Source organism: Neoarius graeffei, chromosome 3, assembly GCF_027579695.1.
Source record: "Neoarius graeffei isolate fNeoGra1 chromosome 3, fNeoGra1.pri, whole genome shotgun sequence".
In the NCBI taxonomy this organism is placed as follows: Eukaryota; Metazoa; Chordata; class Actinopteri; order Siluriformes; family Ariidae; genus Neoarius; species Neoarius graeffei.
Window position 1 is genome coordinate 66,359,946 of NC_083571.1, and position 12,624 is coordinate 66,372,569.

At 40.8% G+C, this 12,624-nt stretch overlaps 1 protein-coding gene across 13 annotated transcripts in view; it reads right to left on the reverse strand.

The window, feature by feature from the left end:
- LOC132883485 (neurexin-1a-like) overlaps window positions 1-12,624 on the reverse strand; it is a 602,912-nt gene that overhangs the window by 270,872 nt on the left and 319,416 nt on the right. For 4 of the 13 annotated variants that reach the window (XM_060917174.1, XM_060917173.1, XM_060917176.1 and 1 more), the window contains exon 1: window positions 10,135-10,997. The exons of the other annotated variants lie outside the window; for them this stretch is intronic. In XM_060917174.1, coding sequence (XP_060773157.1) covers window positions 10,135-10,318 — 184 coding nt within the window. In that variant the 5' untranslated portion in view covers window positions 10,319-10,997. Of the gene's footprint in view, window positions 1-10,134; window positions 10,998-12,624 lie in introns of those variants that run through there. 13 annotated transcript variants of the gene reach the window in all.

The following is a 12,624-nucleotide window of genomic DNA, read 5'->3' on the forward strand; positions in this document are numbered from 1 at the left end:
ATGCCAAATATTGGCTCATTTGAAATTTCATGACAGCAACACATCTCAAAAAAGTTGGGACGGGGCAATAAGAGGCTGGAAAAGTTAAAGGTACAAAAAAGGAACAGCTGGAGGACCAAATTGCAACTCATTAGGTCAATTGGCAATAGGTCATTAACATGACTGGGTATAAAAAGAGCATCTTGGAGTGGCAGCGGCTCTCAGAAGTAAAGATGGGAAGACGATCACCAATCCCCCTAATTCTGCGCCGACAAATAGTGGAGCAATATCAGAAAGGAGCTCGACAGTGTAAAATTGCAAAGAGTTTGAACATATCACCATCAACATTGCATAATATCATCAAAAGATTCAGAGAATCTGGAAGAATCTCTGTGCGTAAGGGTCAAGACCGGAAAACCATGCCCGTGATCTTCGGGCCCTTAGACGGCACTGCATCACATACAGGCATGCTTCTGTATTGGAAATCACAAAATGGGCTCAGGAATATTTCCAGAAAACATTATCTGTGAACACAATTCACCGTGCCATCCACTGTTGCCAGCTAAAACTCTATAGTTCAAAGAAGAAGCCGTATCTAAACATGATCCAGAAGCGCAGACGTCTTCTCTGGGCCAAGGCTCATTTAAAATGGACTGTGGCAAAGTGGAAAACTGTTCTGTGGTCAGACGAATCAAAATTTGAAGTTCTTTATGGAAATCAGGGACGCCGTGTCATTCGGACTAAAGAGGAGAAGGACGACCCAAGTTGTTATCAGCGCTCAGTTCAGAAGCCTGCATCTCTGATGGTATGGGGTTGCATTAGTGCGTGTGGCATGGGCAGCTTACACATCTGGAAAGACACCATCAATGCTGAAAGGTATATCCAGGTTCTAGAGCAACATATGCTCCCATCCAGACGACGTCTCTTTCAGGGAAGACCTTGCATTTTCCAACATGACAATGCCAAACCACATACTGCATCAATTACAGCATCATGGCTGTGTAGAAGAAGGGTCCGGGTACTGAACTGGCCAGCCTGCAGTCCAGATCTTTCACCCATAGAAAACATTTGGCGCATCATAAAACGGAAGTTACGATAAAAAAGACCTAAGACAGTTGAGCAACTAGAATCCTACATTAGACAAGAATGGGTTAACATTCCTATCCCTAAACTTGAGCAACTTGTCTCCTCAGTCCCCAGACGTTTACAGACTGTTGTAAAGAGAAAAGGGGATGTCTCACAGTGGTAAACATGGCCTTGTCCCAACTTTTTTGAGATGTGTTGTTGTCATGAAATTAAAAATCACCTAATTTTTCTCTTTAAATGATACATTTTCTCAGTTTAAACATTTGATATGTCATCTACGTTCTATTCTGAATAAAATATGGAATTTTGAAACTTCCACATCATTGCATTCCGTTTTTATTTACAATTTGTACTTTGTCCCAACTTTTTTGGAATCGGGGTTGTACCGTACTACACCACTATGCCGCCCAGAGAGAAGAGAGAGAAGGGAAGAGGAGAGAAGAGAAGAGAGAAAAGAGAAGAGAGAGAAGAGAGATGAGAGAAGAACAACTTTATTCATCCCATGTGCACTTGTGAAATTCCTTTCTGCATTTAACCCATCTGAAGCAGTGAACAAACACACACACATACACACACACACACACACACACACACACACACACACACACACACATGAGCAATGAGCACACACACATACCCAGAGCAATAGGCAGCTATCCTGCAGTGCCCAGGGAGCAGTTGGGCGTTAGGTGCCTCGCTCAGGGGCAGGTCTATGAACAAACTATTGAACATCATGAACGATGCCAGTCTGCACACAGTCATCAGCAACCAGAGGAGCCTGTTCAGTGACAGAATGCTCCTTCCCAAGTGCAGGACGAACAGACTCAAAAACTCCTTTGTCCCTCACGCCATCAGACTGTACAACTCCTCTCTGGGGGGGAGGAGGGGGAACAGGAGGACAGAGGATGGGAAGGAGCAGTAGCCTAGCCTAACAATAAGCAATACTGGACAATGTGCAATATAATGTGCAATATCTTTCCTGCTGAATCCCCCTCTTCCTCTCTTCCCCATATCTTATTCTTTTTATATTTGTATATGTAAATACTTAATTTATTTTAATTTATCTAGAAGTTTTCTCTGTTTATCTGTAATGATGCTGCTGGAATCTTAATTTCCCTGAGGGAACCCTCCCAAAGGGATCAATAAAGCCTAGCCTAGCCTAGCCTAGCCTAGCCTAGCCTAATCTAATCTAATCTAATCTAATCTAATCTAATCTAATCTAATCTAATCTAATCTCAGCCCAAGGCCTCCCCATGTTAACCTAACCTGCATGTCGTTGGACTGTGGGGGACAACAGAGCACCCAGAGGAAACCCATGCAGACATGGGGAGAACATGCAAACTCCACACAGAAAGGCCCTCGCCGGCTGCTGGGCTCGAACCCAGAACCTTCTCGCTCTGAGATGACAGTGCTGACCACTACACCATCATGCCACCCAGAGAGAAGAGAGAGAAGGGAAGAGGAGAGAAGAGAACATCCATTTGAGCCATAAACTTAATTATATATGATAGATTATTATATTATTATAGTAATACTGCACAAGTCACATGAACATCAGCTCTTCTCTCTCTTCTGTCCTTCTCCATTTCTCTCTCTTCCCACCATCTTTCTCCTTCCTTCTTCTCTCTCCTCCTGCCTTCACTCTGTCCTCCCTCCATCTCTTTTATCCCATTCCTCTCTCTCTCTCTCTCCCCATTCCTTTAAAATAAAATTCCTTTAATAATCTCTCTTATTAAACATGAAGAGATGTTTCCATCTCTCTCTTAATTTCTCTTCTCTCTCCTCCTCCGTCCATCTCTCTCCTCCCTGCATCTCACTCTCCTCCCTCGACTGGAACAGTAGTGATCCAGGTGTTTCATCTGTTTCTTCATTAGCATCAGGTAGAGGCTGTTAGAGTTGATTATAATCAGGTAAATTGCATGGCACTCTGTGATGCGACAGATGGACCAGAAACACACATTAAAGTGAAGAGTTGAGTGCAGGGAGAGCGACTGAAGGTCACGGAGTTCCTTATATGTAAAAAAAAAAAATTCTGAAATTCTGAAAGAATCCCAGAGTCTCTATCTCTACGTCCACACATCGACCCCATCAGCTTGGGGACTGTCCCACTCAAACCTGCAGCTTTAACAGAATTACTGAGTGTGTAGATCAGTGATTACTAACGATGCTCTTCACTTCTTTTCTCTTTATACAGGTAACAGGAAGCTCAGCACATCTCTGGGATGTCCAATCTGTCCACTCTGTCCTTACATCCCAATCCAGAATCCCAACATATACCTGTGTGTGTGTGTGTGTGTGTGTGTGTGTGTGTGTGTGTGTATCCTGAACCAGAGGAAGTCATACAAGAACACAGCCTGAAGATCAATACTTTAAAGACGCCTTCTTTACACCAATCCAGAGACGCATCACGAGGAGAAGAGAAGCAAAGAGACAAATTTAGAGGAAAAAACAGACAAAAAGAAGAGGAACACAGAAACAAGCAAAAAAAAAAAAACCCAGAAGACAGAAAAGAAAAAAGGCAAAAATAAGACACAAGAAGAGAAACAACACAACAAGTTTACAGAGAGAAAAAGAAGAGAAAATAGAAAGACAAAAAGAGAAAAGAAAAAAACAGAAAAGGAAAGAAAAGAAACAAAGAGAAAAGAAGCAAAGGAATAATAAAGCAAAAAAAGAAGGTAGAAATGGATAGAATAAATGAGAAAAAATTAAAGGGAAGGGAAAAGAAGGAACAGAATGAAGAAGAGAAATAAATGCTTCTTTGCACCTCCTTCTGCCTCCCTGCAACCAACCATCCATCCATCCAGCCATCCATCCAGCCATCCATAAGCCCCCATATTGTTCACTGAAGCAGAGGAACAGAAGCGACAGTGAAATGGATCCTTATTAAACATGACGGCAGTAATTTTCCCGTACATGGATCATTCCACTCTCGCCACATAAATCAATGACTGACATTCCAGAATAAGGCGAAAAATATAAGGCTTTATAACAAGAAAGTGTGAGTGTCGAGTGCAAAGGTTTGTACACCCATGAGCAAATGTAATCTATGATGGGTTTCACAGACTTTCCTTTATCATCACATGTAACAAAAAAAAAGATCATGTATATTATCATTAGTGATGCCTCAATACCAATTTTTTTTCCATCACCAAATATGAGAATATTTTTTTGGTACCGTCATGTCCCTATACTGAAATGCATAAACTACTGAATATGAATCCTTCAGGGATGTCATTTATTGTTTTTTAGTTGATGTTGTTTGCTCCCATGGGCTGCTCGGTGCAAGAAAACAGGAAGTGGGAGACAAGTGACATTTTGAGTACATAAGGTTAACATATTGTGGCACCCATACGAACCATTACACATTATGTATTTCATTTCTTTTTTGCGAAGTCTTGCCAATCCTGGATGAAAACTTGGTGGTCTTTAAAAATGAGTGCAAGGCATCAAATTATCAATGAAGGAGGAGAAAGAAAGGACACGTCTTGGTGCTCAGTGCTCGCACAACTGCACTGCTCTCTCTCTCTGTCTCACTGAAAAAAATAAATCTGAGGTGAAGTAAATTTAACATAATTTGAATTTGTGATATTAACAATAAAAATTCAAGTTTGTATGTTTACACAGATATATCTAGTTTTGAATCAATTTGTGTTTGTTAGAAACAAATTTTTTTTTTCCTCAACAAGAATAATTAAGTAATGCAAGCCAATCTTTTTACATTCACAATCTCAACAAAACAAACCTTGCTATCTTTACTCTTTTCCATTCAACACCAAACACTATGAGGTATATGCATGCCAAGTGCATTGTGGGAACATTTTGCAGCAACAAGTCTGGTCCAAACCAGTCTGAACCAGGTCTGAGCTGAGCACCTTCAACACTTAACATTAAATATCAGTAAAGTAAGAATAATGTTTTTCTTTCTTTTTTTGCTTATTGTTGTCAAAAACAAGAAATAATCAGATGCTTTTTGTGTTAACTGAAGTTACTGTAGTGTGTTAAGAGCCTCGTAAAGGAATAAAATTACACGACTTAGCGCCAAATCTGTAACATTAGCTAGACCCGACCAAACAGGTCAGCCTGTGTCTAGCGTCGCTCTGTAAGCATTATTGCTGGCAACTTTTTCGCGGTGTATCCTGCCCCATTTTAATTAGAGATGGTCACCTTGCCAAGGCCTTAATGCTTAATGTTATTTGAATGGTAGGTATAAATAAAGTCGATCATTTAAGTGGCCTGCTCGACTGTTACTGTTGAACAGCTGGGTTGGTCCTCACAATTGTAGTTGATTCTGTGCAAATGTAAAACACACACATGCCACAAGTTTAATGCCATCCACAAAGCTTCTTTACTTAACCTACAACACAGAGTTATAAAGAATCGCGGCAGGATTAAAATCAAATGTCCCATTTTTATTTCGCTGTACATATATGGGCGCAACCTCCAGTTTCAGCTCTCCATCCTTGGCTCCCTGAGGCTGAGGGAACACAGCACGATAAAGTATCATTCAATTGATGTTTCTGAAGTAAACCTTGACTACGGTGAGACACTAAAATAAAACTTAAGCATATGAATATGCGAATAAAAAGTTCAACCTGACATGAGACATGTCACTCTTCAGGAAATATATAATCATATGATAATAATTGGATAAAGAACAAGATTAAAAACTCATTGCAGCTGCAAATAGACCCACCATTCAAAGCAAAAAAGGAAGAGACATCAGCAAGAGAAAAACGATGAAATAGTCTCTAATTGTAGGCTAGTTATTGTTGTGTAATTGTAATTGACTGTGATGATGTAAACTTCTATGTTTCTACACTGTAAAACATTTCAATCCTGTTTAGTTATGTCCACTTACTTTTTCTCTTTAACTCAATGAGCTCTGAAAAGTGTTTTAATTTGAACTAATCTGTGCAAGTTTTCAAAGGTTAGACTTGAATTACTTAGTTGTCTTGACTAATTGAGACTTTTTCTGAGTCGAAACAAAGATAATTGTCAAATTGAGTTAACTTGCATTTTCAAGGCAGCAGGTGAACTTGCATTTCCAAGTTAAACCAATTTGAAATGTTTCACAGTGTATGTTCTATGCATTTAGGCACTGGACTTTGCACAAGTGAAGTGTTCGGAAAAAGTTCTGTCAATTCGGTTCCATCAGAGGAAGGAAACAGCTGATAAAGCTTGATTTTTGACTGGGCTATGCCATTAAGATATTTGTAAAATTTTCATTAATTTTTTTTATTTATTGTTGTTGTTGTTGTTGCTGTTATTTGCTTTCAGTTAAATTTAACTTTGAAGTGGTCGCTCATATTTTGTATCCAAGCCAGTTTTTGTCATATTTTTTTCTAAATCATAAAGCAAGATGTGGTGCCTCATCAGTGGTGTAGTGGTTAGCACTGTCGCCTCACAGCAAGAAGGTTCTGGGTTCGAGCCCAGCCTTTCTGTGCGGAGTTTGCATGTTCTCCCTGTGTTGGCGTGGGTTTCCTCCGGGTGCTCCGGTTTCCCCCACAGTCCAAAGACATGCAGGTTAGGTTAACTGGTGGCTCTAAATTGACCGTAGGTGTGAATGTGAGTGTAAATGGTTGTTTGTCTCTATGTGTCAGCCCTGCGATGACCCGGCGACTTGTCCAGGGTGTACCCCGCCTTTCGCCCGTAGTCAGCTGGGATAGGCTCCAGCTTGCCTGCAACCCTGTTGAACAGGATAAGCGGCTACAGATAATGGATGGATGGATGGATGGATGGATGGATGGATGGATGGTGCATTGTAAAGTGAGACTCTTTTGACATTTTTCCCCCCACTCTAACTATTATGCTGTAGTATCCACAGCCCTAGGAACGCCAGGTAATGGCTTTTTGCTTGTCCACTGGTATTGCTATTGGCATAGGAATGCCCATGTAAATAGTAAGTTAAAAATAACTCTAGCATGTTTGAATAACAACTATATCCCACATATATGTAAGGAAAGTTCTTGATATAACTAATTAAGCTGTCTCTACAATAAAAACCAGTTAACATGCAGATTTTATTTTAAATATAAAAAAGTAATTCATATTTTTAATGTTTGATGTACATAATAAAATAAAATTGATCTTACATGCAAATGTCATTAACTGTGTTAAAAAAATAAAGTTTTTTAAACAAAATATAGTTTTGTTTGATGTACATAATAAAACCAAGTTGGTTTTACTTGAAAATTTCATTTATAACATAAAAAAAGTAATTCATACAAAGACTAACTTTGTTGAATCTAAACAACAAAATTAAGTTCATATTACTTGGATTATTTTTTTCATATACAAAAACAAATGAGTAGTTTATACAAAGAATAATCTGGTGTGATCTACATAAATAAATTATGCAAAAAGTTGCCTCGATTTTTTTAAAGTAGATCTGGCACTTTATTTTTATCAGTGCACGTAACAGTTTCTCTGTTGTACATGTCACTTATAATATGTTCAGATCAGATGACTGCCTTTGGTCCTTTTCAAGATATTTTTCAGTATGATGTATTTATTTATTTTATTTTGATGTAGATAAAATGTAAAATAATGACATTTTTTCCATCAGGAATACAAACTTTTGCACTCAACCGCATTAACCCGAATAACTAAATGCTTCTACAATTTACTTCTTATTCATGTTTCCACTTTTGTGTCTGCACTTATGCAATTTTATAAAAATTGTAGAAATGTCTCTTCTCTCACAGTAAGCATCCACATGCTATCTAAAAGCACTTTCAGATCTGTGAAACAGCATCATTTTCCCAATTTTGCTTGACAAAATGACATTTTTAGAGATGTTTATTGTAAAAGGTAGCAGGGACGATGCTGAAGTACTGAACATGGATGTGTGCATGATATATTAAAGGGCATCAGACTCGCAGAGCAACTGCCCATTAGCTCCTGGAGTTGTTTCCGCGTTCTTGCTTTAACAATAATTTCATTTTGTGGCAGTGGTTCAGATGTAAAGATGTTGAATTAATGGCAGAAACGGCACGTAAAACATGCCCACATAAAAGTTTGGGTTAATCAGCTGGGACTGAGTGCTAAATGCCATGGCAGTGATGGCAAAAAAGAGAAATTAGGCACCGTTACATAAGCAGGAGAAACACACACACACACACACACACACACACACACACACACACACACTATTCTCAGAGATATCCGAATGACATCTAGAGCTAAACAAACAAGACCTGATGTGGGATTCTTCTAGACGAAGAGTGTGGTATTTAAAACTCGGAAGACCCACCTACCAGGGAGTCAAGGCTGTACCATGCTTACAAATGGGCAGGAAAGCACACCGAGCAGGCGGTGCACTGCTAATGAGAACAGTATGCTGGAGTTGTAGCTTAAAATAAGCCCCTGTGTATAGATTATAATCAATACAGAGCCAACGGCACACCGAACAGGGATATTATAGGGAATATAAAACACACTACCAAGTTGCAAGCTACAAAACAAACATAGAGACTATTTATTTACTTGTTTGTTTGTTTATTAAAGCAAATAGAATCAAGAAATCAAGAAGGGAGGCAAATGAATGAAATTGGAAGAGAAAAGGCAAAAAATAGAAGAGAAGAAAAATGAGTGGAAATGAGAAGAGAAGACAAAGACAGAAAAGAAGAGAAGAGACAAAAATAGAAAAAGAAGAAAATGAATGAAGATTGAAGAGAAGAGACAAAATTCATGAAGAGAAAAAAGACAAGGATAATAATGAGAATGGAATACATGGATTGGTCATTGGAACAGTACACAAGAGCTGTAGCTTAAAATAAACCCCTGTGTACAGAAAAGTATCAATACGAACCCAACGACAGATATATAACCAACATTATAAGGGACATTATGCAAGTGTGGACCATTATATTGCTTTTTATAGATTTTCTGTTGCATATTAGTGTGTTAATCAAGAGGTCCTTAAGTTCTACTCACTTTATAGCACATTTCAACATCTGAAACAACAATAATGTCCCTGACATCATGCACTTTTTCTCCAAGACGGAGCATTCCATATCAAAAGAAACAGCAAAATGGAAAAACCTGAAGACACAAAGTCTCAAAAAGACATCATTACTTGATCCATAATGGCCCCCAGTTTCACTATCAATCATGAAGTGGCGTCTTAGATTGGATTATGTAATCTAATGATATCAGATCGAGCAGATCCGAGTGTCTAACCATTCCTGACCCACCTCCAGAGGAAGAAGATGTGGAGGAAACATTTCTGTGACAGGACTCAGGAAGAATGTACCTGCTTCTCCATAGAGAGTTGAGTGAGATGGTGTATGGATTTGTCTGTGTGTGTGTGTGTGTGTGTGTGTGTGTGTGTGTGTGTGTGTGTGTGTGTGTGTCTGTGTGAGTCTGTGTGTCGCAGACAGACACCAGTCGAGTGGCCTAATTGGTTCTCCAGCCGCCTCAGCAGGACTCTAAACCTCACACCACCCAATCAGCTCTTGGCAAATGATACCCTGCCTAAATCCGATGCCTGACTCGTCCCTGGAGTGTCGTCATCATGGTTACCATCGTTAACACCATCCGTGTTTCATGTAAAGATAATTATTAATAAGATTACATTTCTAACATTATACATGTCTGCCAAGATGAAAGAAATGGGGACTAACGTCATTTATACGTCAAAACTCCCACATCACACTCTATGCATCAAGAGTTGGCTTCAATAGTCCAACTCAAGGGCACTTGAGTATTAGGATGACGTCTTACTCATCATAGAAGCTACGCAAATATTTGTACACTGATCTCAAAGCTTATTCCCTGATTCCAGAGATGCTTTCTCTTTCTCCCACATGTTCCTTTGGGATGATAAACCCATGGACCATGTTGACGTCTCTACAAGCTTGGAGACTGGCCACGCATACAGCATGCGGCAAGTGTGGCCTTCCCTCTAATCCCAGTTAAGCTGCACAGGGAGCGCAGAGATATGGATATAATTGTAACGTGCTGAGGCAGACAAATAGGGATCAAGCTAGTCTTATATTAGCCACAGAGGTAAAACAGGGACTCAAACAATGGGAAAGAACACAGAGGAGAAAAGAGCCAGGTACCCACCATGTCCTGCACGGAGCGAAGCAGGTAATCTGTGGATGGCGGTCGGGACTGTGTGGTGATGTTTGCCTGGCCTTGTATGATGAGACCCCCATGTCACCCCAAGGGTCAGGGTCACAAGGCAAAGGGCCACGCGGCCAGCTGAGGGCCAGACAAGAGCCTCTGGGCTCCAGCCCCCAGGCATCATCCCCCAAGAGGAGAGAACAGGCAGGAGGGCGTAACAAGACAGACTTGCGATTCAGCGTTCCCGGTGGCCCATGCTCCTCACACTCATATACCCGTATGCACAAGAACGCACACCTTCAAAAAAAAAAAAGACAATGGCAAGATAATCCACAGAGGAGGCAACCAGCAACCAGCGGTGTGAATAAACCCAAAGCAAGATAAGAGAATCCTTTTCTTGTTAGTTCCTCAGTCAGAGAAAATCCACAGTTTTGCCGCAAGAACGAGAGCACATTCAAGCATGATGGAAAACGAGAAAGGCAAGAGGAAAAAAAACCCCACAAAATTAGGGCACTCTTGGAGCTGGAACGGGCAATCCGAGTCTATTCCCTACAGCTTGCTCAATTTCCCACCTCACCACACACACACGGAGGAGACTGTAATAACACTTGCGAACAAGGAAGCCTGGAGGAACCTCTCCGTTCTTGGTGGCGAGCAACTCCTAAAGGATACAAGAAACAAGAACAAGCCAGGTATTTCTTTTGACAGCCTCAAGGCTGGATGCAAAAGTTTCTCCCTGGGATCTACAGGATGATATCCTAAGAGATGCTCTGCCAGTCCCAGCTGATCCAAAGTGCAAGCCACATCTCGGTCCTGACAGCTACAGGAGATCTGAGAAAGAGAAAATCTCTACTCCATCAAAAACGTGAGAGAACGTAGGAACACCTGGAGCCGAGGCAGTCCGTGGCCATGAGGCATCAGCAATGCAGCTCCGGAGGTTTATGTGAACGAGAGAGCAGAAGGAGGAGAGGGAGGGAGAGAGGGAGGGAGGAAGGGAGGAGAGAGAGAGGGAAAAAAGAAAAGAGACGGAGGGGGGAGTCTCAGCTTCAGCTTCAGCATCCAGCAAAGGAGCGAGAGAGAGAGAGAGAGAGAGAGATTGGGAGATGAGCCTATACACATGGAGAAGCTGCACAGTGCACTGCAGACAAAAAAAATGGAGGAAAGAAAAAGAAATAGATGGTAGGATGTGCTTTCTCTCCCCCAGACCAGCTCTTTCTTGTTTTAGTGTCTTTCCACCCAATGCACAAACTCCTTTGAGAAAGAAAAGGTGGAAGAATTTGTGATTTTCCTCTCGAGCAATGTTCCTCCGTGGTCTCTTTGGTTCGGTTCCTTGTTTTCATTTATCTGAAGAAATTGCTGGAAAAATCTGGACAGATTGAAAGGAGTTGCATGACATCTGTTCTCAAGTTCAGAAGATACTTTGGCTTCTTTTCCTCTGACAACCAGGATGACGTCATCTCAAGCAAGCCTCAGCCTCCTCCGACGCTATTCTCACAACCCACTCATCTGGCAATTTCCAAATATAAACAAAAAGTTTGAAAAGGGAAAAGACCAACTCTGTATACATCAATACAATATTCAAGCTCCAGGCTCAGATTAGCGTGGTTTGGTCCTACAAACAATCCACAAATCCCTCCAGACCACCAGAGGCAATCCGAGTGCGAGTCTCCCACCCTCCTCCTTCTCCACAACCACTTCTTCTCTCTTTCTGTCCTTGAGAATCAATTTTGCTGTGAAGAACCAGGCGTGACATCCAACACAACTGCTCTCTTGCATTGCTTCTTTTCTTTCCGTCCCTTCTCAAGGCTGAGACTTTTATCCACATTGATTTGGAAATGAAATAAAGTTGGTTGGAAAGCAGCATGTTTTTTTTTTTCCCCATGAAAAAAATCTGGAAGACATTTTGGTCATAAGACGATTGGGTTGATTGGGCTGCATACACCTGGCTTTCCAGTCATAAAAATGAACCTCGTTCACTAGCTCTGCCATCTGCGTAATTAGAACTACAACCATCTCCTGAGGTATCTGAGAGCTCAGAAGCTTCTCCTGATACCGGAGTGCCACCTAAAGACTGAAATGGAGACTTACAATGCAGCATGGATGCTTATGAATGCTCTACCACACATTTGGATGCTTTAATAAAGAGTTCCTTTGAGCTCCTTTTCACGCTTCTGTAAGATTTAGATTTATCCTGCCATTTTTTTAAAATCCTGTAATAGTGTGTGACTGTAGAAGAATAGCAGTCCAGTGTGTTATTTTGGTTTGAAGCATTTGGAATAAATCAAAAGCAAAGTGTAGAAAAAGTACAACCAGGGCTTGATTTGAGGGCAAAGAGATGCCATGGTCGCATCGTCATGTGACCTGTCTGTTCTCACACCATGACTTTAAGCCTTTATCTTTGATGTCGTTGTAAGATCCTCATATAAGGGAACCACAATTCTTTCTATTTGAAGACATCAACCCATTTCCATAGGTATCACCTCCTCACGA